We start from the raw sequence: 26,200 nt of genomic DNA on the forward strand, positions 1-26,200 counted from the left end.
AGGATACTGGGGGGTTACCTGTCCTCTGGGTACATCTGTTAGTGTAGGATACTGGGGGTTACCTGTCCTCTGGGTACATCTCTTAGTGTAGGATACTGGGGGTTACCTGTCCTCTGGGTACATATCTTAGTATAGGATACTGGGGGGTTACCTGTCCTCTGGGTACATCTCTTAGTGTAGGATACTGGGGGTTACCTGTCCTCTGGGTACATATCTTAGTATAGGATACTGGGGGGTTACCTGTCCTCTGGGTACATCTCTTAGTGTAGGATACTGGGGGTTACCTGTCCTCTGGGTACGTCTCTTAGTGTAGGATACTGGGGGTTACCTGTCCTCTGGGTACATATCTTAGTGTAGGATACTGGGGGTTACCTGTCCTCTGGGTACGTCTCTTAGTGTAGGATACTGGGGGTTACCTGTCCTCTGGGTACATATCTTAGTGTAGGATACTGGGGGTTACCTGTCCTCTGGGTACATATCTTAGTGTAGGATACTGGGGGGTTACCTGTCCTCTGGGTACATCTCTTAGTGTAGGATACTGGGGGTTACCTGTCCTCTTGGTACATCTCTTAGTGTAGGATACTGGGGGTTACCTGTCCTCTGGGTACGTCTCTTAGTGTAGGATGCTGGGGGTTACCTGTCCTCTGGGTACATATCTTAGTGTAGGATACTGGGGGTTACCTGTCCTCTGGGTACATATCTTAGTGTAGGATACTGGGGGTTACCTGTCCTCTGGGTACATATCTTAGTGTAGGATACTGGGGGTTACCTGTCCTCTGGGTACATATCTTAGTGTAGGATACTGGGGGTTACCTGTCCTCTGGGTACATATCTTAGTGTAGGATACTGGGGGTTACCTGTCCTCTGGGTACATATCTTAGTGTAGGATACTGGGGGTTACCTGTCCTCTGGGTACATATCTTAGTGTAGGATACTGGGGGTTACCTGTCCTCTGGGTACATATCTTAGTGTAGGATACTGGAGGTTACCTGTCCTCTGGGTACATCTCTTAGTATAGGATACTGGGGGTTACCTGTCCTCTGGGTACATCTCTTAGTGTAGGATACTGGGGGTTACCTGTCCTCTGGGTACATATCTTAGTATAGGATACTGGGGGGTTACCTGTCCTCTGGATACATCTCTTAGTGTAGGATACTGGGGGTTACCTGTCCTCTGGGTACATCTCTTAGTGTAGGATACTGGGGGTTACCTGTCCTCTGGGTACATCTCTTAGTGTAGGATACTGGGGGTTACCTGTCCTCTGGGTACATCTCTTAGTGTAGGATACTGGGGGTTACCTGTCCTCTGGGTACATCTCTTAGTGTAGGATACTGGGGTTACCTGTCCTCTGAATACGTCACTTAGTGTAGGATACTGGGGGTTATCTGTCCTCTGGGTACATCTGTTAGTGTAGGCTACTGGGGGTTACCTGTCCTCTGGGTACATCTGTTAGTGTAGGATACTGGGGGTTACCTGTCCTCTGGGTACATCTGTTAGTGTAGGCTACTGGGGGTTACCTGTCCTCTGGGTACATCTGTTAGTGTAGGCTACTGGGGGTTACCTGTCCTCTGGGTACATCTGTTAGTGTAGGCTACTGGGGGTTACCTGTCCTCTGGGTACATCTGTTAGTGTAGGATACTGGGGGTTACCTGTCCTCTGGGTACATCTGTTAGTGTAGGATACTGGGGGTTACCTGTCCTCTGGGTACGTCTGTTAGTGTAGGCTACTGGGGGTTACCTGTCCTCTGGGTACATATATTAGTGTAGGCTACTGGGGGCTACCTGTCCTCTGGGTACGTCTCTTAGTGTAGGATACTGGGGGTTATCTGTCCTCTGGGTACGTCTCTTCATGTAGGATACTGGGGGTTGCCTGTCCTCTGGGTACATCTCTTAGTGTAGGATACTGGGGGGTTACCTGTCCTCTGGGTACATATCTTAGTGTAGGATACTGGGGGTTACCTGTCCTCTGGGTACATCTGTTAGTGTAGGATACTGTGGGTTACCTGTCCTCTGGGTACATCTCTTAGTGTAGGATACTGGGGGTTACCTGTCCTCTGGGTACATATCTTAGTGTAGGATACTGGGGGTTACCTGTCCTCTGGGTACATATCTTAGTGTAGGATACTGGGGGTTACCTGTCCTCTGGGTACATCTGTTAGTGTAGGATACTGGGGGTTACCTGTCCTCTGGGTACATATCTTAGTGTAGGATACTGGGGGTTATCTGTCCTCTGGGTACGTCTCTTCATGTAGGATACTGGGGGTTACCTGTCCTCTGGGTACATCTCTTAGTGTAGGATACTGGGGGTTACCTGTCCTCTGGGTACGTCTCTTAGTATAGGATACTGGGGGGTTACCTGTCCTCTGGGTACGTCTCTTAGTGTAGGATACTGGGGGTTACCTGTCCTCTGGGTACGTCTCTTCATGTAGGATACTGGGGGTTACCTGTCCTCTGGGTACATCTCTTAGTGTAGGATACTGGGGGTTACCTGTCCTCTGGGTACGTCTCTTAGTATAGGATACTGGGGGTTACCTGTCCTCTGGATACATCTCTTAGTATAGGATACTGGGGGTTACCTGTCCTCTGGGTACATATCTTAGTGTAGGATACTGGGGGTTACCTGTCCTCTGGGTACATCTCTTAGTATAGGATACTGGGGGTTACCTGTCCTCTGGGTACGTCTCTTAGTATAGGATACTGGGGGTTACCTGTCCTCTGGGTACATATCTTAGTGTAGGATACTGAGGGTTACCTGTCCTCTGGGTACGTCTCTTAGTATAGGATACTGGGGGTTACCTGTCCTCTGGGTACGTCTCTTAGTGTAGGATACTGGGGGTTACCTGTCCTCTGGGTACATCTCTTAGTGTAGGATACTGGGGGTTACCTGTCCTCTGGGTACATATCTTAGTGTAGGATACTGGGGAGTTACCTGTCCTCTGGGTACGTCTCTTAGTGTAGGATACTGGGGGTTACCTGTCCTCTGGGTACATACAGTGGGGAGAACAAGTATTTGATACACTGACAATTTTGCAGGTTTTCCTACTTGCAAAGCATGTAGAGGTCTGTAATTTTTATCATAGGTACACTTCAACTGTAAGAGACGGAATCTAAAACAAAAATCCTGAAAATCACATTCTATGATTTTTAAGTAATTAATTTGCATTTTATTGTGTGACATAAGTATTTGATCACCTACCAACCAGTAAGAATTCCGGCTCTCACAGACCTGTTAGTTTTTCTTTAAGAAGCCCTCCTGTTCTCCACTCATTACCTGTATTAACTGCACCTGTTTCAACTCGTTAACTGTATAAAAGACACCTGTCCACACACTCAATCAAACAGACTCCAACCTCTCCACAATGGCCAAGACCAGAAAGCTGTGTAAGGACATCAGGGATAAAATTGTAGACCTGCACAAGGCTGGGATGGGCTACAGGACAATAGGCAAGCAGCTTGGTGAGAAGGCAACAACTGTTGGCGCAATTATTAGAAAATGGAAGAAGTTCAAGATGACGGTCAATCACCCTCGGTCTGGGGCTCCATGCAAGATCTCACCTCGTGGGGCATCAATGATCATGAGGAAGGTGAGGGATCAACCCAGAACTACACGACAGGACCTGGTCAATGACCTGAAGAGAGCTGGTACCACAGTCTCAAAGAAAACCATTAGTAACACACTACGCCGTCATGGATTAAAATCCTGCAGCGCACGCAAGGTCCCCCTGCTCAAGCCAGCGCATGTCCAGGCCCGTCTGAAGTTTGCCAATGACCATCTGGATGATCCAGAGGAGGAATGGGAGAAGGTCATGTGGTCTGATGAGACAAAAATAGAGCTTTTTGGTCTAAACTCCACTTGCCGTGTTTGGAGGAAGAAGAAGGATGAGTACAGCCCCAAGAACATCATCCCAATCGTGAAGCATGGAGGTGGAAACATCATTCTTTGGGGATGCTTTTCTGCAAAGGGGACAGGACGACTGCACCGTATTGAGGGGAGGATGGATGGGGCCATGTATCGCGAGATCTTGGCCAACAACCTCCTTCCCTCAGTAAGAGCATTGAAGATGGGTCGTGGCTGGGTCTTCCAGCATGACAACGACCCGCAACACACAGCCAGGGCAACTAAGGAGTGGCTCCGTAAGAAGCATCTCAAGGTCCCGGAGTGGCCTAGCCAGTCTCCAGACCTGAACCCAATAGAAAATCTTTGGAGGGAGCTGAAAGTCCGTATTGCCCAGCGACAGCCCCAAAACCTGAAGGATCTGGAGAAGGTCTGTATGGAGGAGTGGGCCAAAATCCCTGCTGCAGTGTGTGCAAACCTGGTCAAGAACTACAGGAAACGTATGATCTCTGTAATTGCAAACAAAGGTTTCTGTACCAAATATTAAGTTCTGCTTTTCTGATGTATCAAATACTTATGTCATGCAATAAAATGCAAATTAATTACTTAAAAATCATACAATGTGATTTTCTGGATTTTTGTTTTAGATTCCGTCTCTCACAGTTGAAGTGTACCTATGATAAAAATTACAGACCTCTACATGCTTTGTAAGTAGGAAAACCTGCAAAATCGGCAGTGTATCAAATACTTGTTCTCCCCACTGTATCTTAGTGTAGGATACTGGGGGGTTACCTGTCCTCTGGGTACGTCTCTTAGTGTAGGATACTGGGGGTTACCTGTCCTCTGGGTACATATCTTAGTGTAGGATACTGGGGGGTTACCTGTCCTCTGGGTACGTCTCTTAGTGTAGGATACTGGGGGTTACCTGTCCTCTGGGTACATATCTTAGTGTAGGATACTGGGGGGTTACCTGTCCTCTGGGTACGTCTCTTAGTGTAGGATACTGGGGGTTACCTGTCCTCTGGGTATGTCTCTTAGTGTAGGATACTGGGGGTTACCTGTCCTCTGGGTACGTCTCTTAGTGTAGGATACTGGAGGTTACCTGTCCTCTGGGTACATATCTTAGTGTAGGATACTGGGGGTTACCTGTCCTCTGGGTACATATCTTAGTGTAGGATACTGGGGGGTTACCTGTCCTCTGGGTACATATCTTAGTGTAAAATACTGGGGGTTATCTGTCCTCTGGGTACATCTCTTAGTGTAAAATACTGGGGGGTTACCTGTCCTCTGGGTACATCTCTTAGTGTAAAATACTGGGGGTTATCTGTCCTCTGGGTACATCTCTTAGTGTAAAATACTGGGGGTTACCTGTCCTCTGGGTACGTCTCTTAGTGTAGGATACTGGGGGTTACCTGTCCTCTGGGTACATCTCTTAGTGTAGGATACTGGAGGTTACCTGTCCTCTGGGTACATATCTTAGTGTAGGATACTGGGGGGTTACCTGTCCTCTGGGTACATATCTTAGTGTAGGATACTGGGGGGTTACCTGTCCTCTGGGTACATATCTTAGTGTAGGATACTGGGGGTTACCTGTCCTCTGGGTATGTCTCTTAGTGTAGGATACTGGGGGTTACCTGTCCTCTGGGTACATATCTTAGTGTAGGATACTGGGGGTTACCTGTCCTCTGGGTACATATCTTAGTGTAGGATACTGGGGGTTACCTGTCCTCTGGGTACATATCTTAGTGTAGGATACTGGGGGTTACCTGTCCTCTGGGTACATATCTTAGTGTAGGATACTGGGGGGTTACCTGTCCTCTGGGTACGTCTCTTAGTGTAGGATACTGGGGGTTACCTGTCCTCTGGGTACATCTCTTAGTGTAGGATACTGGGGGGTTACCTGTCCTCTGGGTACATATCTTAGTGTAGGATACTGGGGGTTACCTGTCCTCTGGGTACATCTCTTAGTGTAAAATACTGGGGGTTACCTGTCCTCTGAATACGTCTCTTAGTGTAGGATACTGGGGGGTTACCTGTCCTCTGGGTACATCTGTTAGTGTAAAATACTGGGGGTTAGCCCCTATGCTACTATACATATTTACACCAGATCTGTGCCAGGGTTGGGGTCCATTCCATTTCAGTTCCAGTCAATTCAGAAAGTTAACCAAATTACAAATGATCTTCATTGAAAAGCATGGAAGACAAGTGAAAATGTAATTTCAGTGTATTTCCTGAATTGAAATGGAATTGACCCCTAACCCTGGTCGGTGCATCATGATCACATTATCATCAAGTGTACAGTACTTACACTGTGTTTCCTGCCTACTGGTCTGGACTGTCTAGCATCTCTCCCTAACGGTTCACAAACATTCTCACTTTCTTTTATTTTATATATTTTTTTAATAATATTATTGTTGTGGTTGAAATAGGATGTGTTGTTCGTTTCGTTTTACAATGTTGTGTTTGTCCACAGCCTGAGGAGTACGGGCAGGAGGCCATGGAAGGAGAGACACAAAGAGACCGTCTGGATGGAGAGACATATGACGAGAACCAGCAGGTAAGAGGAATAACACACACACACACACACACACACACACACACACACACACACACACACACACACACACACACACACACACACACACACACACACACACACACACACACACACACACACACACACAAACACACACACACACACACACACACACATACATAAAACGAGTTACTGTCTTAAACATAACGTGTTACTGTCTTTAATATAACGAGTTACTGTCTTTAATATAACAAGTTACTGTCTTTAATATTACGTGTTACTGTCTTTAATATAACAAGTTATTGTCTTTAATATAACGAGTTACTGTCTTTAGTATAATGAGTTACTGTCTTTAGTATAATGAGTTACTGTCTTTAGTATAATGAGTTACTGTCTTTAATATAATGAGTTACTGTCTGTTACTGTCTTAAATATAACGAGTTACTGTCTTTAATATAACGAGTTACTGTCTTTAATATAACGATTTACTGTCTGTTACTGTCTTTAATATAACGAGTTACTGTCTTTAATATATCGAGTTACTGTCTTTAATATAACGAGGTACTGTCTTTAATATAACGTGTTACTGTCTTAAATATAACGAGTTACTGTCTTTAATATAACGAGTTACTGTCTTTAATATAACGCGTTACTGTCTTTAATATAATGAGTTACTGTCTTTAATATAACGAGTTACTGTCTTTAATATAACGCGTTCCTGTCTTTAATATAACAAGTTATTGTCTTTAATATAACGAGTTACAGTCTTTAATATAATGAGTAATTGTCTTTAATATAACGAGTTACTGTCTTTAATATAACGAGTTGAGTTACTGTCTTTAATATAACAAGTTATTGTCTTTAATATAACGCGTTACTGTCTTTAATAGAACGAGTTACTGTCTTTAATATAACGAGTTACTGTATGTTACAGTCTTTAATATAATGAGTTATTGTCTTTAATATAATGAGTTAATGTCTTTAATATAACGAGTTACTGTCTTTAATATAACGAGTTACTGTTTTTAATATAACGAGTTACTGTATGTTACTGTCTTTAAAATAACGTCTTACTGTCTTTAATATAACGAGTTACTGTCTTTAATATAATGAGTTACTGTCTTTAATATAACGAGTTACTGTCTTTAATATAATGAGTTACTGTCTTTAATATAACGTCTTACTGTCTTTAATATAACGAGTTACTGTCTTTAATATAACGAGTTACTGTCTTTAATATAACGAGTTACTGTCTGTTACTGTCTTTAATATAACGAGTTACTGTCTTTAATATAACGAGTTACTGTCTTTAATATAATGAGTTACTGTCTTTAATATAACGAGTTACTGTCTTTAATATAACGAGTTACTGTCTTTAATATAACGAGTAATGTCTTTAATATAACGAGTTACTGTCTTTAATATAACGAGTTACTGTCTTTAAATATAACGAGTTACTGTCTTTAATATAACGAGTTACTGTCTGTTACAGTCTTTAATATAACGAGTTACTGTCTGTTACAGTCTTTAATATAACGAGTTACTGTCTTTAATATAACGAGGTACTGTCTTTAATATAACGAGTTACTGTCTTTAATATAATGAGTTACTGTCTTTAATATAACGAGTTACTGTCTTTAATATAACGAGGTACTGTCTTTAATATAACGAGGTTACTGTCTTTAATATAACGAGTTACTGTCTGTTACTGTCTTTAATATAATGAGTTACTGTCTTTAATATAACGAGTTACTGTCTTTAATATAACGAGTTACAGTCTTTAAATATTGTCATATTGTTCCCGCTACTTCCAGAAAACATTTCATTTCCTTTCCGGGCGTTTCCATGATCCAATCTCCACTTGCTTCCTCATTTGGTTATCGAGCGAGCGGAGAAAAGCTGTTTAGAGAATGTCATGACAGCCGTCCATAAAAATGGAAAGAGGGCGTACCTCTGATCTCTTCTGTGATAGCAAAGACCGTTAGTGATTTGGTGTCTAGGGGGAAGTGTGCTCTCTATCCATCTCTATGCCAGTGGTTTGAAAAGTTTCCCACCGCCGGGATAGCCAGCAGGACTGACCGGTCAACGTGATAATGACATTTTTGGACAATAGACAACCTGCATCAAATAGCCTTGTCTATTTTTTATGTTATATGGCCCTATATATTTGTGTAGATATGCATTATCATCACACATTATAAAAAGACAGGCTTTTAATTTCATGAATCATGATTAGTGCACAACGGTTGCAGTGTTGTGTATTATCAATTGGGACCACGTTTGTGCTTCAAGCCAAAGGAGCAGACAGGGAATTGTTGATTTCAATGGTTTACATTCAAATAAAATAAAATAAAATGTTATTGGTCACATACACATATTTAGCAGATGTTATTGCGGGTGTAGCGAAATGCTTGTGCTCCTAGCTCCAACAGTGCAGTAGTATCTAACAATGCAGTAATATTTATTAACAAGTAATATCTACAAATTTCACAACAATACACGCACATCTGAAGTAAAGGAATGGAATTAAGAATATATAAATATTTGGATGAGCAATGTCGGAACAGCATAGACTAAAATACATTAGAATAGAATAGAATACAGTATATACAGTGGGGAGAACAAGTATTTGATACACTGCCGATTTTGCAGGTTTTCCTACTTACAAAGCATGTAGAGGTCTGTAATTTTTATCATGGGTACACTTCAACTGTGAGAGACGGAATCTACAACAAAAATCCAGAAAATCACATTGTATGATTTTTAAGTAATTAATTAGCATTTTATTGCATGACATAAGTATTTGATACATCAGAAAAGCAGAACTTAATATTTGGTACAGAAACCTTTGTTTGCAATTACAGAGATCATACGTTTCCTGTAGTTCTTGACCAGGTTTGCACACACTGCAGCAGGGATTTTGGCACACTCCTCCATACAGATCTTCTCCAGATCCTTTAGGTTTCAGGGCTGTCGCTGGGCAATACGGACTTTCAGCTCCCTCCAAAGATTTTCTATTGGGTTCAGGTCTGGAGACTGGCTAGGCCACTCCAGGACCTTGAGATGCTTCTTACGGAGCCACTCCTTAGTTGCCCTGGCTGTGTGTTTCGGGTCGTTGTCATGCTGGAAGACCCAGCCACGACCTATCTTCAATGCTCTTACTGAGGGAAGGAGGTTGTTGGCCAAGATCTCGCGATGCATGGCCCCATCCATCCTCCCCTCAATACGGTGCAGTCGTCCTGTCCCCTTTGCAGAAAAGCATCCCCAAAGAATGATGTTTCCACCTCCATGCTTCACGGTTGGGATGGTGTTCTTGGGGTTGTACTCATTCTTCTTCTTCCTCCAAACACGGCGAGTGGAGTTTAGACCAAAAAGCTCTATTTTTGTCTCATCAGACCACATGACCTTCTCCCATTCCTCCTCTGGATCATCCAGATGGTCATTGGCAAACTTCAGACGGGCCTGGACATTCGCTGGCTTGAGCAGGGGGACCTTGCGTGCGCTGCAGGATTTTAATCCATGACGGCGTAGTGTGTTACTAATGGTTTTCTTTGAGACTGTGGTCCCAGCTCTCTTCAGGTCATTGACCAGGTCCTGCCATGTAGTTCTGGGCTGATCCCTCACCTTCCTCATGATCATTGATGCCCCACGAGGTGGGATCTTGCATGGAGCCCCAGACCGAGGGTGATTGACCGTCATCTTGAACTTCTTCCATTTTCTAATAATTGCGCCAACAGTTGTTGCCTTCTCACCAAGCTACTTGCCTATTGTCCTGTAGCCCATCCCAGCCTTGTGCAGGTCTACAATTTTACCCCTGATGTCCTTACACAGCTCTCTGGTCTTGGCCATTGTGGAGAGGTTGGAGTCTGTTTGATTGAGTGTGTGGACAGGTGTCTTTTATACAGGTAACGAGTTCAAAGAGGTGCAGTTAATACAGGTAATGAGTGGAGAACAGGAGTGCTTCTTATAGAAAAACGAACAGGTCTGTGAGAGCCGGAATTCTTACTGGTTGGTAGGTGATCAAATACTTATGTCATACAATAAAATGCTAATTCATTACTTAAAAATCATACAATGTGATTTCTGGATTTTTGTTGTAGATTCCGTCTCTCACAGTTGAAGTGTACCTATGATAAAAATTACAGACCTCTACATGCTTTGTAAGTAGGAAAACCTGCAAAATCGGCAGTGTATCAAATACTTGTTCTCCCCACTGTACATATGAAATGAGTAATGCAAAATATGTAAACATTATAAAAGTGACTAGTGTTCAATTATTAAAGTGGCCAGTGATTTCAAGTCTGTGTATATAGGGAAGCAGCCTCTCTGTGTTAGTGATGGCTCTTTAACAGTCTGATGGCCTTGAGATAGAAGCTGTTTTTCAGTCTCTCGGTCCCAGCTTTGATACACCTGTACTGACCTCGCCTTTTGGGTGAACAGTCAGTGGCTCGGGTGGTTGTTGTCCTTGATCATATTTTTGGCCTTACTGTGACATCGGGTGCTGTAGGTGTCCTGGAGGGCAGGTAGTTTGCCCCCGGTGATGCGTTGTGCAGACCTCACTACCCTCTGGAAAGAGCTGCGGTTGCGGGTGGTACAGTTGCCGTACCAGGCGGTGATACAGCTCGAAAGGATGCTCTCAATTGTGCATCTATAAAAGTTAATGAGCCTCCTGAGGTTGAAGCTGTTCTGTCTTCTTCACCACACTATCTGTGTGGGTGGACCATTTCAGTTTGTCAGTGATGTGTAATGCAGAGGAAATTTAAGCTTTCCACCTTCTCCACTGTGGTCCTGTCGATGTGGATAGGGGTGTGCTCCCTCTGCTGTTTCCTGAAGTCCACGATCAGCTCTTTCGTTTTGTTGACGTTGAGTGAGAGGTTATTTTCCTGACACCACACTCCGAGGGCCCTCACCTCCTTCCTGTAGGCTGTCTAGTCATTGTTGGTAATCAGGCCTACCACTGTAGTGTCGTCTGATAACTTGATGATTGAGTTGGAGGCGTCAGGGGCCACACAGTCATGGGTGAACAGGGAGTACAGGAGGGGGCTGAGCACGCACCCTTGTGGGGCCCCTGTGTTGAGGATCAGTGTAGTGGAGGTGTTGTTTCCTACCTTCACCACCTGGGGGTGGCCCGTTAGGAAGTCCAGGACCCAGTTGTGACTATAACCGAAGAGAATTCTCTTGGGAGGTAATACGGTCTGCATTTGTTTTTTGAGTTATTCTTGTTCAGGTGAACAAAAGGACTTGAGTTTCTGTATGTTATCACAATCACACCATGAGTAGTTAATCATGAAACATACACCTCCGACTTTCTTCTTCCAGCAGAGATCTTTATTCCTGTCTGCGCAATGTACTGAGAACCCAGCTGGCTGTATGGATGGGGACAGTATATCTGGAGAGAGATGTACTGAGAACCCAGCTGGCTGTATGGATGGGGACAGTATATCTGGAGAGAGATGTACTGAGAACCCAGCTGGCTGTATGGATGGGGACAGTATATCTGGAGAGAGATGTACTGAGAACCCAGCTAGCTGTATGGATGGGGACAGTATATCTGGAGAGAGATGTACTGAGAACCCAGCTGGCTGTATGGATGGGGACAGTATATCTGGAGAGAGATGTACTTTGAACCCAGCTGGCTGTATGGATGGGGACAGTATATCTGGAGAGAGATGGACTGAGAACCCAGTTGGCTGTATGGATGGGAACAGTATATCTGGAGAGAGATGGACTGAGAACCCAGCTGGCTGTATGGATGGGGAGAGTATATCCGGAGAGAGCCATGTTCCTGTTAAACAGAGTATGTTACAGTCCCTGATGTCTCTCTAGAAGGATATCCTCGCCCTGAGCTTGTCTACTTTATTGTCCGGAGACTAAACATTAGCGAGTAATATACTCGGAAGTGATGGATGGTGTTCGCGCCTCTTGAGTCGGACTAGAAGTCCACTCTGAATATCTCTTCTCCGCCGGCGGCGTCTTGGAGCAGCCTCTGGGATAAGATAACTTGCCCTGGGAACAAAGGATCCCATTCGGGAAAGTCATATTTCTGGTCGTAATGCTGGTGAGTTACCGCCACTCTGATATCCCAAAGGTTTTTCCGGCTGTTTAATGTAAGAAATACAAAAAACACAACAACAAACAATAAAATACTGCAAATTTGCTTTGGAGCAAGAAGCAAAGCTGCCATGTCTGTCAGCGCCATCTTGTTGTATGTATCGAGTAATATGGAATAAACTACTTTTGTTACATGTATCGAATAATATGGAATAAACTACTTTTGTTACATGTATCGAATAATATGGAATAAACTACTTTTTCAAGTAACGAATCCCAACACTACACACGCACACACACACACACTTACACAAACACACACACTTACACGAACATAGACACACACACACACACACACACTTACACAAACACTAGGACTAGGTGAAATACTTGCAAGTATTTGAGTTGCACTTGGTTTATCTTCGGGTTTTACACTATTGGGACTATTCCATTTGGTTCCATTTGGTTGGGAAAAGTAACCAGTAGAACTGGGGAATCTAACTAGTAGAACTGGGGAATCTAACCAGTATAACTGGGGAATCTAACCAGTAGAACTGGGGAATCTAACCAGTAGAACTGGGGAATCTAACCAGTAGAACTGGGGAAACTAACCAGTAGAACTGGGGAATCTAACCAGTAGAACTGGGGAATCTAACCAGTAGAACTGGCGAAACTAACCAGTAGAACTGGGGAATCTAACCAGTAGAACTGGGGTATCTAACCAGTAGAACTGGGGAAACTAATCAGTAGAACTGGGGAATCTAACCAGTAGAACTGGGGAATCTAACCAGTAGAACTGGGGTATCTAACCAGTAGAACTGGGGGATCTAACCAGTAGAACTGGGGAATCTAACCAGTAGAACTGGGGAATCTAACCAGTAGAACTGGGGAAACTAACCAGTAGAACTGGGGAAATTAACCAGTAGAACTGGGGAATCTAACCAGTAGAACTGGGGAGACTAACCAGTAGAACTGGGGAATCTAACCAGTAGAACTGGGGAATCTAACCTGTAGAACTGGGGAATCTAACCAGTAGAACTGGGGAATCTAACCAGTAGAACTGGGGAATCTAACCAGTAGAACTGGGGAAACTAACCAGTAGAACTGGGGAAACTAACCAGTAGAACTGGGGAATCTAACCAGTATAACTGGGGAATCTAACCAGTAGAACTGGGGAATCTAACCAGTAGAACTGGGGAATCTAACGAGTAGAACTGGGGAATCTAACCAGTAGAACTGGGGAATCTAACGAGTAGAACTGGGGAATCTAACCAGTAGAACTGGGGTAACTAACCAGTAGAACTGGGGAATCTAACTAGTAGAACTGGGGAATCTGACCAGTAGAACTGGGGAATCTAACTAGTAGAACTGGGGAATCTAACCAGTAGAACTGGGGTATCTAACCAGTAGAACTGGGGAATCTAACCAGTAGAACTGGGGAATCTAACCAGTAGAACTGGGGGATCTAACCAGTAGAACTGGGGAATCTAACCAGTAGAACTGGCGAATCTAACCAGTAGAACTGGGGAATCTAACCAGTAGAACTGGGGAATCTAACCAGTAGAACTGGGGAATCTAACCAGTAGAACTGGGGAATCTAACCAGTGGAACTGGGGAATCTAACCAGTAGAACTGAGGAATCTAACCAGTAGAACTGGGGAATCTAACCAGTAGAACTGGGGAATCTAACCAGTAGAACTGGGGAAACTAACCAGTAGAACTGGGGAATCTAACCAGTAGAAATGTGGAATCTAACCAGTAGAACTGGGGAATCTAACCAGTAGAACTGGGGAATCTAACCAGTGGAACTGGGGAATCTAACCAGTAGAACTGGGGAATCTAACCAGTAGAACTGGGGAAACTAACCAGTAGAACTGGGGAATCTAACCTGTAGAACTGGGGAATCTAACCAGTAGAACTGGGGAAACTAACCAGTAGAGGGGATACTAACCAGTAGAACTGGGGAATCTAACCAGTGGAACTGAGGAATCTAAACAGTAGAACTGAGGAATCTAACCAGTAGAACTGGGGAATCTAACCAGTGGAACTGGGGAATCTAACCAGTAGAACTGGGGAATCTAACCAGTAGAACTGGGGAATCTAACCAGTAGAACTGGGGGATCTAACCAGTAGAACTGGGGGATCTAACCAGTAGAACTGGGGAATCTAACCAGTAGAACTGGGGAATCTAACCAGTAGAACTGGGGATTCTAACCAGTAGAACTGGGGGATCTAACCAGTGGAACTGGGGAATCTAACCAGTAGAACTGGGGATTCTAACCAGTGGAACTGGGGAATCTAACCAGTAGAACTGGGGATTCTAACCAGTGGAACTGGGGAATCTAACCAGTAGAACTGGGGGATCTAACCAGTGGAACTGGGGAATCTAACCAGTAGAACTGGGGATTCTAACCAGTAGAACTGGGGAATCTAACCAGTAGAACTGGGGTATCTAACCTGTGGAACTGGGGAATCTAACCAGTAGAACTGGGGAATCTAACCAGTAGAACTGGGGAATCTAACCAGTAGAACTGGGCAATCTAACCAGTGGAACTGGGGAATCTAACCAGTAGAACTGGGGAATCTAACCAGTAGAACTGGGGAAACTAACCAGTAGAACTGGGGAATCTAACCAGTAGAACTGGGGAATCTAACCTGTAGAACTGGGGAATCTAACCAGTAGAACTGGGGAAACTAACCAGTAGAGGGGATACTAACCAGTAGAACTGGGGAATCTAACCAGTGGAACTGAGGAATCTAACCAGTAGAACTGAGGAATCTAACCAGTAGAACTGGGGAATCTAACCAGTGGAACTGGGGAATCTAACCAGTAGAACTGGGGAATCTAACCAGTAGAACTGGGGAAACTAACCAGTAGAACTGGGGGATCTAACCAGTAGAACTGGGGAATCTAACCAGTAGAACTGGGGAATCTAACCAGTAGAACTGGGGAATCTAACCAGTAGAACTGGGGAATCTAACCAGTAGAACTGGGGAATCTAACCAGTGGAACTGGGGAATCTAACCAGTAGAACTGAGGAATCTAACCAGTAGAACTGGGGAATCTAACCAGTAGAACTGGGGAATTTAACCAGTAGAACTGGGGAAACTAACCAGTAGAACTGGGGAATCTAACCAGTAGAAATGGGGAATCTAACCAGTAGAACTGGGGAATCTAACCAGTAGAACTGGGGAATCTAACCAGTAGAACTGGGGAATCTAACCAGTGGAACTGGGGAATCTAACCAGTAGAACTGGGGAATCTAACCAGTAGAACTGGGGAAACTAACCAGTAGAACTGGGGAATCTAACCTGTAGAACTGGGGAATCTAACCAGTAGAACTGGGGAAACTAACCAGTAGAGGGGATACTAACCAGTAGAACTGGGGAATCTAACCAGTGGAACTGAGGAATCTAAACAGTAGAACTGAGGAATCTAACCAGTAGAACTGGGGAATCTAACCAGTGGAACTGGGGAATCTAACCAGTAGAACTGGGGAATCTAACCAGTAGAACTGGGGAATCTAACCAGTAGAACTGGGGGATCTAACCAGTAGAACTGGGGAATCTAACCAGTAGAACTGGGGAATCTAACCAGTAGAACTGGGGATTCTAACCAGTAGAACTGGGGGATCTAACCAGTGGAACTGGGGAATCTAACCAGTAGAACTGGGGATTCTAACCAGTGGAACTGGGGAATCTAACCAGTAGAACTGGGGATTCTAACCAGTGGAACTGGGGAATCTAACCAGTAGAACTGGGGGATCTAACCAGTGGAACTGGGGAATCTAACCAGTAGAACTGGGGATTCTAACCAGTAGAACTGGGGAATCTAACCAGTAGAACTGGGGTATCTAACCTGTGGAACTGGGGAATCTAACCAGTAGAACTGGGGAATCTAACCAGTAGAACTGGGGAATCTAACCAGTAGAACTGGGCAATCTAACCAGTGGAACTGGGGAATCTAACCAGTAGAACTGGGGAATCTAACCAGTAGAACTGGGGAAACTAACCAGTAGAACTGGGGAATCTAACCAGTAGAACTGGGGAATCTAACCTGTAGAACTGGGGAATCTAACCAGTAGAACTGGGGAAACTAACCAGTAGAGGGGATACTAACCAGTAGAACTGGGGAATCTAACCAGTGGAACTGAGGAATCTAACCAGTAGAACTGAGGAATCTAACCAGTGGAACTGGGGAATCTAACCAGTAGAACTGGGGAATCTAACTAGTAGAACTGGGGAATCTAACCAGTAGAACTGGGGGATCTAACCAGTAGAACTGGGGGATCTAACCAGTAGAACTGGGGAATCTAACCAGTAGAACTGGGGAATCTAACCAGTAGAACTGGGGATTCTAACCAGTAGAACTGGGGGATCTAACCAGTGGAACTGGGGAATCTAACCAGTAGAACTGGGGATTCTAACCAGTGGAACTGGGGAATCTAACCAGTAGAACTGGGGATTCTAACCAGTGGAACTGGGGAATCTAACCAGTAGAACTGGGGAATCTAACCAGTAGAACTGGGGAATTTAACCAGTAGAACTGGGGAATCTAACCAGTAGAACTGGGGAATCTAACCAGTAGAACTGGGGAAACTAACCAGTAGAACTGGGGAAACTAACCAGTAGAACTGGGGAATCTAACCAGTAGAACTGGGGAATCTAACCAGTAGAACTGGGGAATCTAACCAGTAGAACTGGGGAATCTAACCAGTAGAACTGGGGAATCTAACCAGTAGAACTGGGGAATCTAACGAGTAGAACTGGGGAATCTAACCAGTAGAACTGGGGTAACTAACCAGTAGAACTGGGGAATCTAACTAGTAGAACTGGGGAATCTGACCAGTAGAACTGGGGAATCTAACTAGTAGAACTGGGGAATCTAACCAGTAGAACTGGGGTATCTAACCAGTAGAACTGGGGAATCTAACCAGTAGAACTGGGGAATCTAACCAGTAGAACTGGGGAATCTAACCAGTAGAACTGGGGGATCTAACCAGTAGAACTGGGGAATCTAACCAGTAGAACTGGGGAATCTAACCAGTAGAACTGGGGAATCTAACCAGTAGAACTGGGGAATCTAACCAGTAGAACTGGGGAATCTAACCAGTGGAACTGGGGAATCTAACCAGTAGAACTGAGGAATCTAACCAGTAGAACTGGGGAATCTAACCAGTAAAACTGGGGAATCTAACCAGTAGAACTGGGGAAACTAACCAGTAGAACTGGGGAATCTAACCAGTAGAAATGGGGAATCTAACCAGTAGAACTGGGGAATCTAACCAGTAGAACTGGGGAATCTAACCAGTGGAACTGGGGAATCTAACCAGTAGAACTGGGGAATCTAACCAGTAGAACTGGGGAAACTAACCAGTAGAACTGGGGAATCTAACCTGTAGAACTGGGGAATCTAACCAGTAGAACTGGGGAAACTAACCAGTAGAGGGGATACTAACCAGTAGAACTGGGGAATCTAACCAGTGGAACTGAGGAATCTAACCAGTAGAACTGAGGAATCTAACCAGTAGAACTGGGGAATCTAACCAGTGGAACTGGGGAATCTAACCAGTAGAACTGGGGAATCTAACCAGTAGAACTGGGGAATCTAACCAGTAGAACTGGGGGATCTAACCAGTAGAACTGGGGGATCTAACCAGTAGAACTGGGGAATCTAACCAGTAGAACTGGGGAATCTAACCAGTAGAACTGGGGATTCTAACCAGTAGAACTGGGGGATCTAACCAGTGGAACTGGGGAATCTAACCAGTAGAACTGGGGATTCTAACCAGTGGAACTGGGGAATCTAACCAGTAGAACTGGGGATTCTAACCAGTGGAACTGGGGAATCTAACCAGTAGACCTGGGGGATCTAACCAGTGGAACTGGGGAATCTAACCAGTAGAACTGGGGATTCTAACCAGTAGAACTGGGGAATCTAACCAGTAGAACTGGGGTATCTAACCTGTGGAACTGGGGAATCTAACCAGTAGAACTGGGGAATCTAACCAGTAGAACTGGGGAATCTAACCAGTAGAACTGGGCAATCTAACCAGTGGAACTGGGGAATCTAACCAGTAGAACTGGGGAATCTAACCAGTAGAACTGGGGAAACTAACCAGTAGAACTGGGGAATCTAACCAGTAGAACTGGGGAATCTAACCTGTAGAACTGGGGAATCTAACCAGTAGAACTGGGGAATCTAACCAGTGGAACTGAGGAATCTAACCAGTAGAACTGAGGAATCTAACCAGTAGAACTGGGGAATCTAACCAGTGGAACTGGGGAATCTAACCAGTAGAACTGGGGAATCTAACCAGTAGAACTGGGGAATCTAACCAGTAGAACTGGGGGATCTAACCAGTGGAACTGGGGAATCTAACCAGTAGAACTGGGGATTCTAACCAGTGGAACTGGGGAATCTAACCAGTAGAACTGGGGATTCTAACCAGTGGAACTGGGGAATCTAACCAGTAGAACTGGGGTTTCTAACCAGTAGAACTGGGGAATCTAACCAGTAGAACTGGGGTATCTAACCTGTGGAACTGGGGAATCTAACCAGTAGAACTGGGGAATCTAACCAGTAGAACTGGGGAATCTAACCAGTAGAACTGGGCAATCTAACCAGTAGAACTGGGGAATCTAACCAGTAGAACTGGGGAAACTAACCAGTAGAACTGGGGAATCTAACCAGTAGAACTGGGGAGACTAACCAGTAGAACTGGGGAAACTAACCAGTAGAACTGGGGAAACTAACCAGTAGAACTGGGGTATCTAACCTGTGGAACTGGGGAATCTAACCAGTAGAACTGGGGAATCTAACCAGTAGAACTGGGGAATCTAACCAGTAGAACTGGGGAAACTAACCAGTAGAACTGGGGTATCTAACCAGTAGAACTGGGGGATCTAACCAGTAGAACTGGGGAATCTAACCAGTAGAACTGGGGAATCTAACCAGTAGAACTGGGGAATCTAACCAGTAGAACTGGGGAAACTAACCAGTAGAACTGGGGAATCTAACCAGTAGAACTGGGGAATCTAACCAGTAGAACTGGGGAATCTAACCAGTAGAACTGGGGAATCTAACCAGTAGAACTGGGGTATCTAACCAGTAGAACTGGGGGATCTAACCAGTAGAACTGGGGAATCTAACCAGTAGAACTGGGGAATCTAACCAGTAGAACTGGGGAATCTAACCAGTAGAACTGGGGAAACTAACCAGTAGAACTGGGGAATCTAACCAGTAGAACTGGGGAAACTAACCAGTAGAACTGGGGAATCTAACCAGTAGAACTGGGGAATCTAATCAGTAGAACTGGGGAATCTAACCAGTAGAACTGGGGAATCTAACCAGTAGAACTGGGGAATCTAACCAGTAGAACTGGGGAAACTAACCAGTAGAACTGGGGAATCTAACCAGTAGAACTGGGGAATCTAACCAGTAGAACTGGGGAATCTAACCAGTAGAACTGGGGTATCTAACCTGTGGAACTGGGGAATCTAACCAGTAGAACTGGGGAATCTAACCAGTAGAACTGAGGAATCTAACCAGTAGAACTGGGGAAACTAACCAGTAGAACTGGGGTATCTAACCAGTAGAACTGGGGGATCTAACCAGTAGAACTGGGGAATCTAACCAGTAGAACTGGGGAATCTAACCAGTAGAACTGGGGAATCTAACCAGTAGAACTGGGGAAACTAACCAGTAGAACTGGGGAAACTAACCAGTAGAACTGGGGAATCTAACCAGTAGAACTGGGGAATCTAACCAGTAGAACTGGGGAATCTAACCAGTAGAACTGGGGTATCTAACCAGTAGAACTGGGGAATCTAACCAGTAGAACTGGGGAATCTAACCAGTAGAACTGGGGAATCTAACCAGTAGAACTGGGGAAACTAACCAGTAGAACTGGGGAATCTAACCAGTAGAACTGGGGAATCTAACCAGTAGAACTGAGGAATCTAACCAGTAGAACTGGGGAATCTAACCAGTAGAACTGGGGAATCTAACCAGTAGAACTGGGGAATCTAACCAGTAGAACTGGGGAAACTAACCAGTAGAACTGGGGAATCTAACCAGTAGAACTGGGGAATCTAACCAGTAGAACTGAGGAATCTAACCAGTAGAACTGGGGAATTTAACCAGTAGAACTGGGGATACTAACCAGTAGAACTGGGGAATCTAACCAGTAGAACTGGGGAAACTAACCAGTAGAGGGGAAACTAACCAGTAGAAATTGGGATACTAACCAGTAGAACTGGGGAAACTAACCAGTAGAGGGGAAACTAACCAGTAGAACTGGGGAATCTAACCAGTAGAACTGAGGAATCTAACCAGTAGAAATTGGGGAATCTAACCAGTAGAACTCTGTGTGAGTTGGTGCTTTTTCTCTCTCAATAGGTTTAGACTTGAGAGAGATTGAGAGAGATGTCAAATGCCTGATAGACAGGCGGACATAACACCTCCAATATTTTGTATGGTGTGTGTGTGCGTGCGTGCGTGCGTGCGCTGAGACAGATGGTTATTTTGGGAAGTCAGATCTCACACAGTACCGAATCACATCATCTGAGACCTGAGAATCATCAGGGAACCAATGACGAATCAAAGACTCTCAGTGGAGTAATCTATCTATCTATATACGAATGGTTCAGAACCAATTCAGTGGCTTATTAACTGTGATGTCGTTCTGATCATAGAAATCAATTATAGAATAGAAGATTACATTTAAACTCTCTTCTGTTTAACGCAAGTGACTCCTGTGATATTAAAATGCATAACCTCATATCATGAAGAGGCAACACACACTCTCCTCCATTCCTCCTCCAGCTCATTCTTTCTTTCTCTCCATCCTTGTCTCTCCCTCCTCCATATATTTCTCTTTCTCACTCTCTACGATCCCCCCCCATTGCTCTTGTAACCTCCGTCTTCACCTCCGTCTCCACATCTCTCTCGCTCTGTCTGTCTGTCTGTCTGTCTGTCTGTCTGTCTGTCTGTCTGTCTGTCTGTCTGTCTGTCTGTCTGTCTGTCTCTCTTTCTCTCTCTGTCTCTCTCTCTCTTTCTCTCTCTCTTTCTCTCTCTCTTTCTCTCTCTCTCTCTCTCTCTCTCTCTCTCTCTCTCTCTCTCTCTCTCTCTCTCTCTCTCTCTCTCTCTCTCTCTCTCTCTCTCTCTCTCTCTCTCTCTCTCTCTCTCTCTCTCTCTCTCTCTCTCTCTCTCTCTCTCTCTCTCGCTCTCTCGCTCTCTCGCTCTCTCTCCCTCTGTCTGTCTCGCTCTCTCTCTCTCACACACTCTCTCTCTCTTTCTCTCCCTCCGGTGGTGGTGACGTCAAGAGTTGCAATGCATTATGGGTAGTATCAGAGGATTCTCTGCGTTGCTGTAAACATGGCGTCTTTTCTCTACGGCTGTAGTTGCCCCTTGCTTCCACATAGTCATAGTGAGGATGTGAATGTAATATTCCCATCAATATCCACACGGTCTTTTCTGTAGATAAATGCCCTTAAGGCATCATTATGTGAGTACCAGACATGACATTCTGTTGACACGAAGATGTCAGAGCTAGTATACTAATGAGAGGACGCTACTATACCGGGGCTGTAGGTATCCTAGCGGTTAGAGTGTTGGGACAGTAACCCGAAAGGTTGCTGGATCGAATCCCTGAGCTGTGAAGTATAAATCTGTCGTTCTGCCCCCTGAACGAGGCAGTTAACCTACTGTTCCCCTGAACAAGGCAGTTAAACCACTGTTCCCCTGAACAAGGCAGTTAACCCACTGTTCCCCTGTACAAGGCAGTTAACCCACTGTTCCCCTGAACAAGGCAGTTAACCCACTGTTCCCCTGAACAAGGCAGTTAAACCACTGTTCCCCTGAACAAGGCAGTTAACCCACTGTTCCCCTGAACAAGGCAGTTAACCCACTGTTCCCCTGAACAAGGCAGTTAACCCACTGTTCCCCTGAACAAGGCAGTTAACCCACTGTTCCCCTGAACAAGGCAGTTAACCCACTGTTCCCCTGAACAAGGCAGTTAGCCCACTGTTCCCCTGAACAAGGCAGTTAACCCACTGTTCCCCTGAACAAGGCAGTTAACCCACTGTTCCCCTGAACAAGGCAGTTAACCCACTGTTCCCCTGAACAAGGCAGTTAGCCCACTGTTCCCCCTGAACAAGGCAGTTAAACCACTGTTCCCCTGAACAAGGCAGTTAACCCACTGTTCCCCTGAACAAGGCAGTTAACCCACTGTTCCCCTGAACAAGGCAGTTAACCCACTGTTCCCCTGAACAAGGCAGTTAACCCACTGTTCCCCTGAACAAGGCAGTTAACCCACTGTTCCCCTGAACAAGACAGTTAACCCACTGTTCCCCTGAACAAGGCAGGTAACCCACTGTTCCCCTGAACAAGGCAGTTAACCCACTGTTCCCCTGAACAAGGCAGTTAACCCACTGTTCCCCTGAACAAGGCAGTTAACCCACTGTTCCCCTGAACAAGGCAGTTAACCCACTGTTCCCCTGAACAAGGCAGGTAACCCACTGTTCCCCTGAACAAGGCAGTTAACCCACTGTTCCCCTGAACAAGGCAGTTAACCCACTGTTCCCCTGAACAAGGCAGTTAACCCACTGTTCCCCTGAACAAGGCAGTTAACCCACTGTTATCCTGAACAAGGCAGTTAACCCACTGTTCCCCTGAACACGGCAGTTAGCCCACTGTTCCCCTGAACAAGGCAGTTAGCCCACTGTTCCCCCTGAACAAGGCAGTTAGCCCACTGTTCCCCTGAACAAGGCAGTTAACCCACTGTTCCCCTGAACAAGGCAGTTAACCCACTGTTACCCTGAAACAGGCAGTTAACCCACTGTTCCCCTGAACAAGGCAGTTAACCCACTGTTCCCCTGAACAAGGCAGTTAACCCACTGTTCCCCTGAACAAGGCAGTTAAACCCACTGTTCCCCTGAACAAGGCAGTTTAACACACTGTTCCCCTGAACAAGGCAGTTAACCCACTGTTCCCCTGAACAAGGCAGTTAGCCCACTGTTCCCCTGAACAAGGCAGTTAACCCACTGTTCCCCTGAACAAGGCAGTTAACCCACTGTCCCCCTGAACAAGGCAGTTAACCCACTGTTCTCCTGAACAAGGCAGTTAACCCACTGTTCCCCTGAACAAGGCAGTTAGCCCACTGTTCCCCTGAACAAGGCAGTTAACCCACTGTTCCCCTGAACAAGGCAGTTAACCCACTGTTCCCCTGAACAAGGCAGTTAACCCACTGTTCCCCTGAACAAGGCAGTTAACCCACTGTTCCCCTGAACAAGGCAGTTAACCCACTGTTCCCCTGAACAAGGCAGTTAAACCACTGTTCCCCTGAACAAGGCAGTTAACCCACTGTTCCCCTGAACAAGGCAGTTAACCCACTGTTCCCCTGAACAAGGCAGTTAACCCACTGTTCCCCTGAACAAGGCAGTTAACCCACTGTTCCCCTGAACAAGGCAGTTAACCCACTGTTCCCCTGAACAAGGCAGTTAGCCCACTGTTCCCCTGAACAAGGCAGTTAACCCACTGTTCCCCTGAACAAGGCAGTTAACCCACTGTTCCCCTGAACAAGGCAGTTAACCCACTGTTCCCCTGAACAAGGCAGTTAGCCCACTGTTCCCCCTGAACAAGGCAGTTAAACCACTGTTCCCCTGAACAAGGCAGTTAACCCACTGTTCCCCTGAACAAGGCAGTTTAACCCACTGTTCCCCTGAACAAGGCAGTTAACCCACTGTTCCCCTGAACAAGGCAGTTAACCCACTGTTCCCCTGAACAAGGCAGTTAACCCACTGTTCCCCTGAACAAGACAGTTAACCCACTGTTCCCCTGAACAAGGCAGGTAACCCACTGTTCCCCTGAACAAGGCAGTTAACCCACTGTTCCCCTGAACAAGGCAGTTAACCCACTGTTCCCCTGAACAAGGCAGTTAACCCACTGTTCCCCTGAACAAGGCAGTTAACCCACTGTTCCCCTGAACAAGGCAGGTAACCCACTGTTCCCCTGAACAAGGCAGTTAACCCACTGTTCCCCTGAACAAGGCAGTTAACCCACTGTTCCCCTGAACAAGGCAGTTAGCCCACTGTTCCCCTGAACAAGGCAGTTAACCCACTGTTTTCCTGAACAAGGCAGTTAACCCACTGTTCCCCTGAACACGGCAGTTAGCCCACTGTTCCCCTGAACAAGGCAGTTAGCCCACTGTTCCCCCTGAACAAGGCAGTTAGCCCACTGTTCCCCTGAACAAGGCAGTTAACCCACTGTTCCCCTGAACAAGGCAGTTAACCCACTGTTACCCTGAAACAGGCAGTTAACCCACTGTTCCCCTGAACAAGACAGTTAACCCACTGTTCCCCTGAACAAGGCAGTTAAACCCACTGTTCCCCTGAACAAGGCAGTTTAACACACTGTTCCCCTGAACAAGGCAGTTAACCCACTGTTCCCCTGAACAAGGCAGTTAGCCCACTGTTCCCCTGAACAAGGCAGTTAACCCACTGTTCCCCTGAACAAGGCAGTTAACCCACTGTCCCCCTGAACAAGGCAGTTAACCCACTGTTCTCCTGAACAAGGCAGTTAACCCACTGTTCCCCTGAACAAGGCAGTTAACCCACTGTTCCCCTGAACAAGGCAGTTAACCCACTGTTCCCCTGAACAAGGCAGTTAACCCACTGTTCCCCTGAACAAGGCAGTTAACCCACTGTTCCCCTGAACAAGGCAGTTAACCCACTGTTCCCCTGAACAAGGCAGTTAACCCACTGTTCCCCTGAACAAGGCAGTTAAACCACTGTTCCCCTGAACAAGGCAGTTAACCCACTGTTCCCCTGAACAAGGCAGTTAACCCACTGTTCCCCTGAACAAGGCAGTTAACCCACTGTTCCCCTGAACAAGGCAGTTAACCCACTGTTCCCCTGAACAAGGCAGTTAACCCACTGTTCCCCTGAACAAGGCAGTTAGCCCACTGTTCCCCTGAACAAGGCAGTTAACCCACTGTTCCCCTGAACAAGGCAGTTAACCCACTGTTCCCCTGAACAAGGCAGTTAACCCACTGTTCCCCTGAACAAGGCAGTTAGCCCACTGTTCCCCCTGAACAAGGCAGTTAAACCACTGTTCCCCTGAACAAGGCAGTTAACCCACTGTTCCCCTGAACAAGGCAGGTAACCCACTGTTCCCCTGAACAAGGCAGTTAACCCACTGTTCCCCTGAACAAGGCAGTTAACCCACTGTTCCCCTGAACAAGGCAGTTAACCCACTGTTCCCCTGAACAAGGCAGTTAACCCACTGTTCCCCTGTACAAGGCAGTTAACCCACTGTTCCCCTGAACAAGGCAGTTAACCCACTGTTCCCCAGTAGGACGTCATTGTAAATAAGAATTTGTTCTTAACTGACTTGACTAGTAAAATAAAATAAAAAAGATGTCTGTTTCTACTGTGTCCTTGGAGCAGCTGTTATAGTTTACATTAGCTAGTGCTGCCCTCTGGTGGGTGGAGTGGAGTATTGCCACAGGAGTCAAGCTGAACATATTCTAACTAACCCGACCAGGACTAAAAACCAGGCTCCAGAGCACTGTCAAGAGATCTGAAGATCTTAGCCAAGTGTTGTGTTCAGGTCGCTAACGTTGTACTCGTTATACTGTTGTGTAATGATCACTTTTTCCTGTCAGGTTAAAAAGAGAACATTGTGTCCTTATTGCCCTGATTGTCTTCATTTTAGACTTGACTTTTTTAGACTTTTTTTTCTCCCTCTCTCTGAGCTCTCTCTCCTCTCTATTTAAA

The 26,200-nt window shown here is 45.5% G+C and overlaps 1 protein-coding gene across 3 annotated transcripts in view; it reads left to right on the top strand.

Annotated features, from left to right (window-relative positions):
- LOC139581782 (beta-synuclein-like) overlaps positions 1–26,200 on the top strand; it is a 64,483-nt gene that overhangs the window by 37,484 nt on the left and 799 nt on the right. For all 3 annotated transcript variants that reach the window (XM_071411940.1, XM_071411941.1, XM_071411942.1), the window contains exon 5: positions 6,308–6,391. In XM_071411940.1, coding sequence (XP_071268041.1) covers positions 6,308–6,391 — 84 coding nt within the window. The remainder of the gene's footprint in view (positions 1–6,307; positions 6,392–26,200) is intronic.

This window comes from Salvelinus alpinus, chromosome 7, assembly GCF_045679555.1.
Source record: "Salvelinus alpinus chromosome 7, SLU_Salpinus.1, whole genome shotgun sequence".
Taxonomy (NCBI): domain Eukaryota; kingdom Metazoa; phylum Chordata; class Actinopteri; order Salmoniformes; family Salmonidae; genus Salvelinus; species Salvelinus alpinus.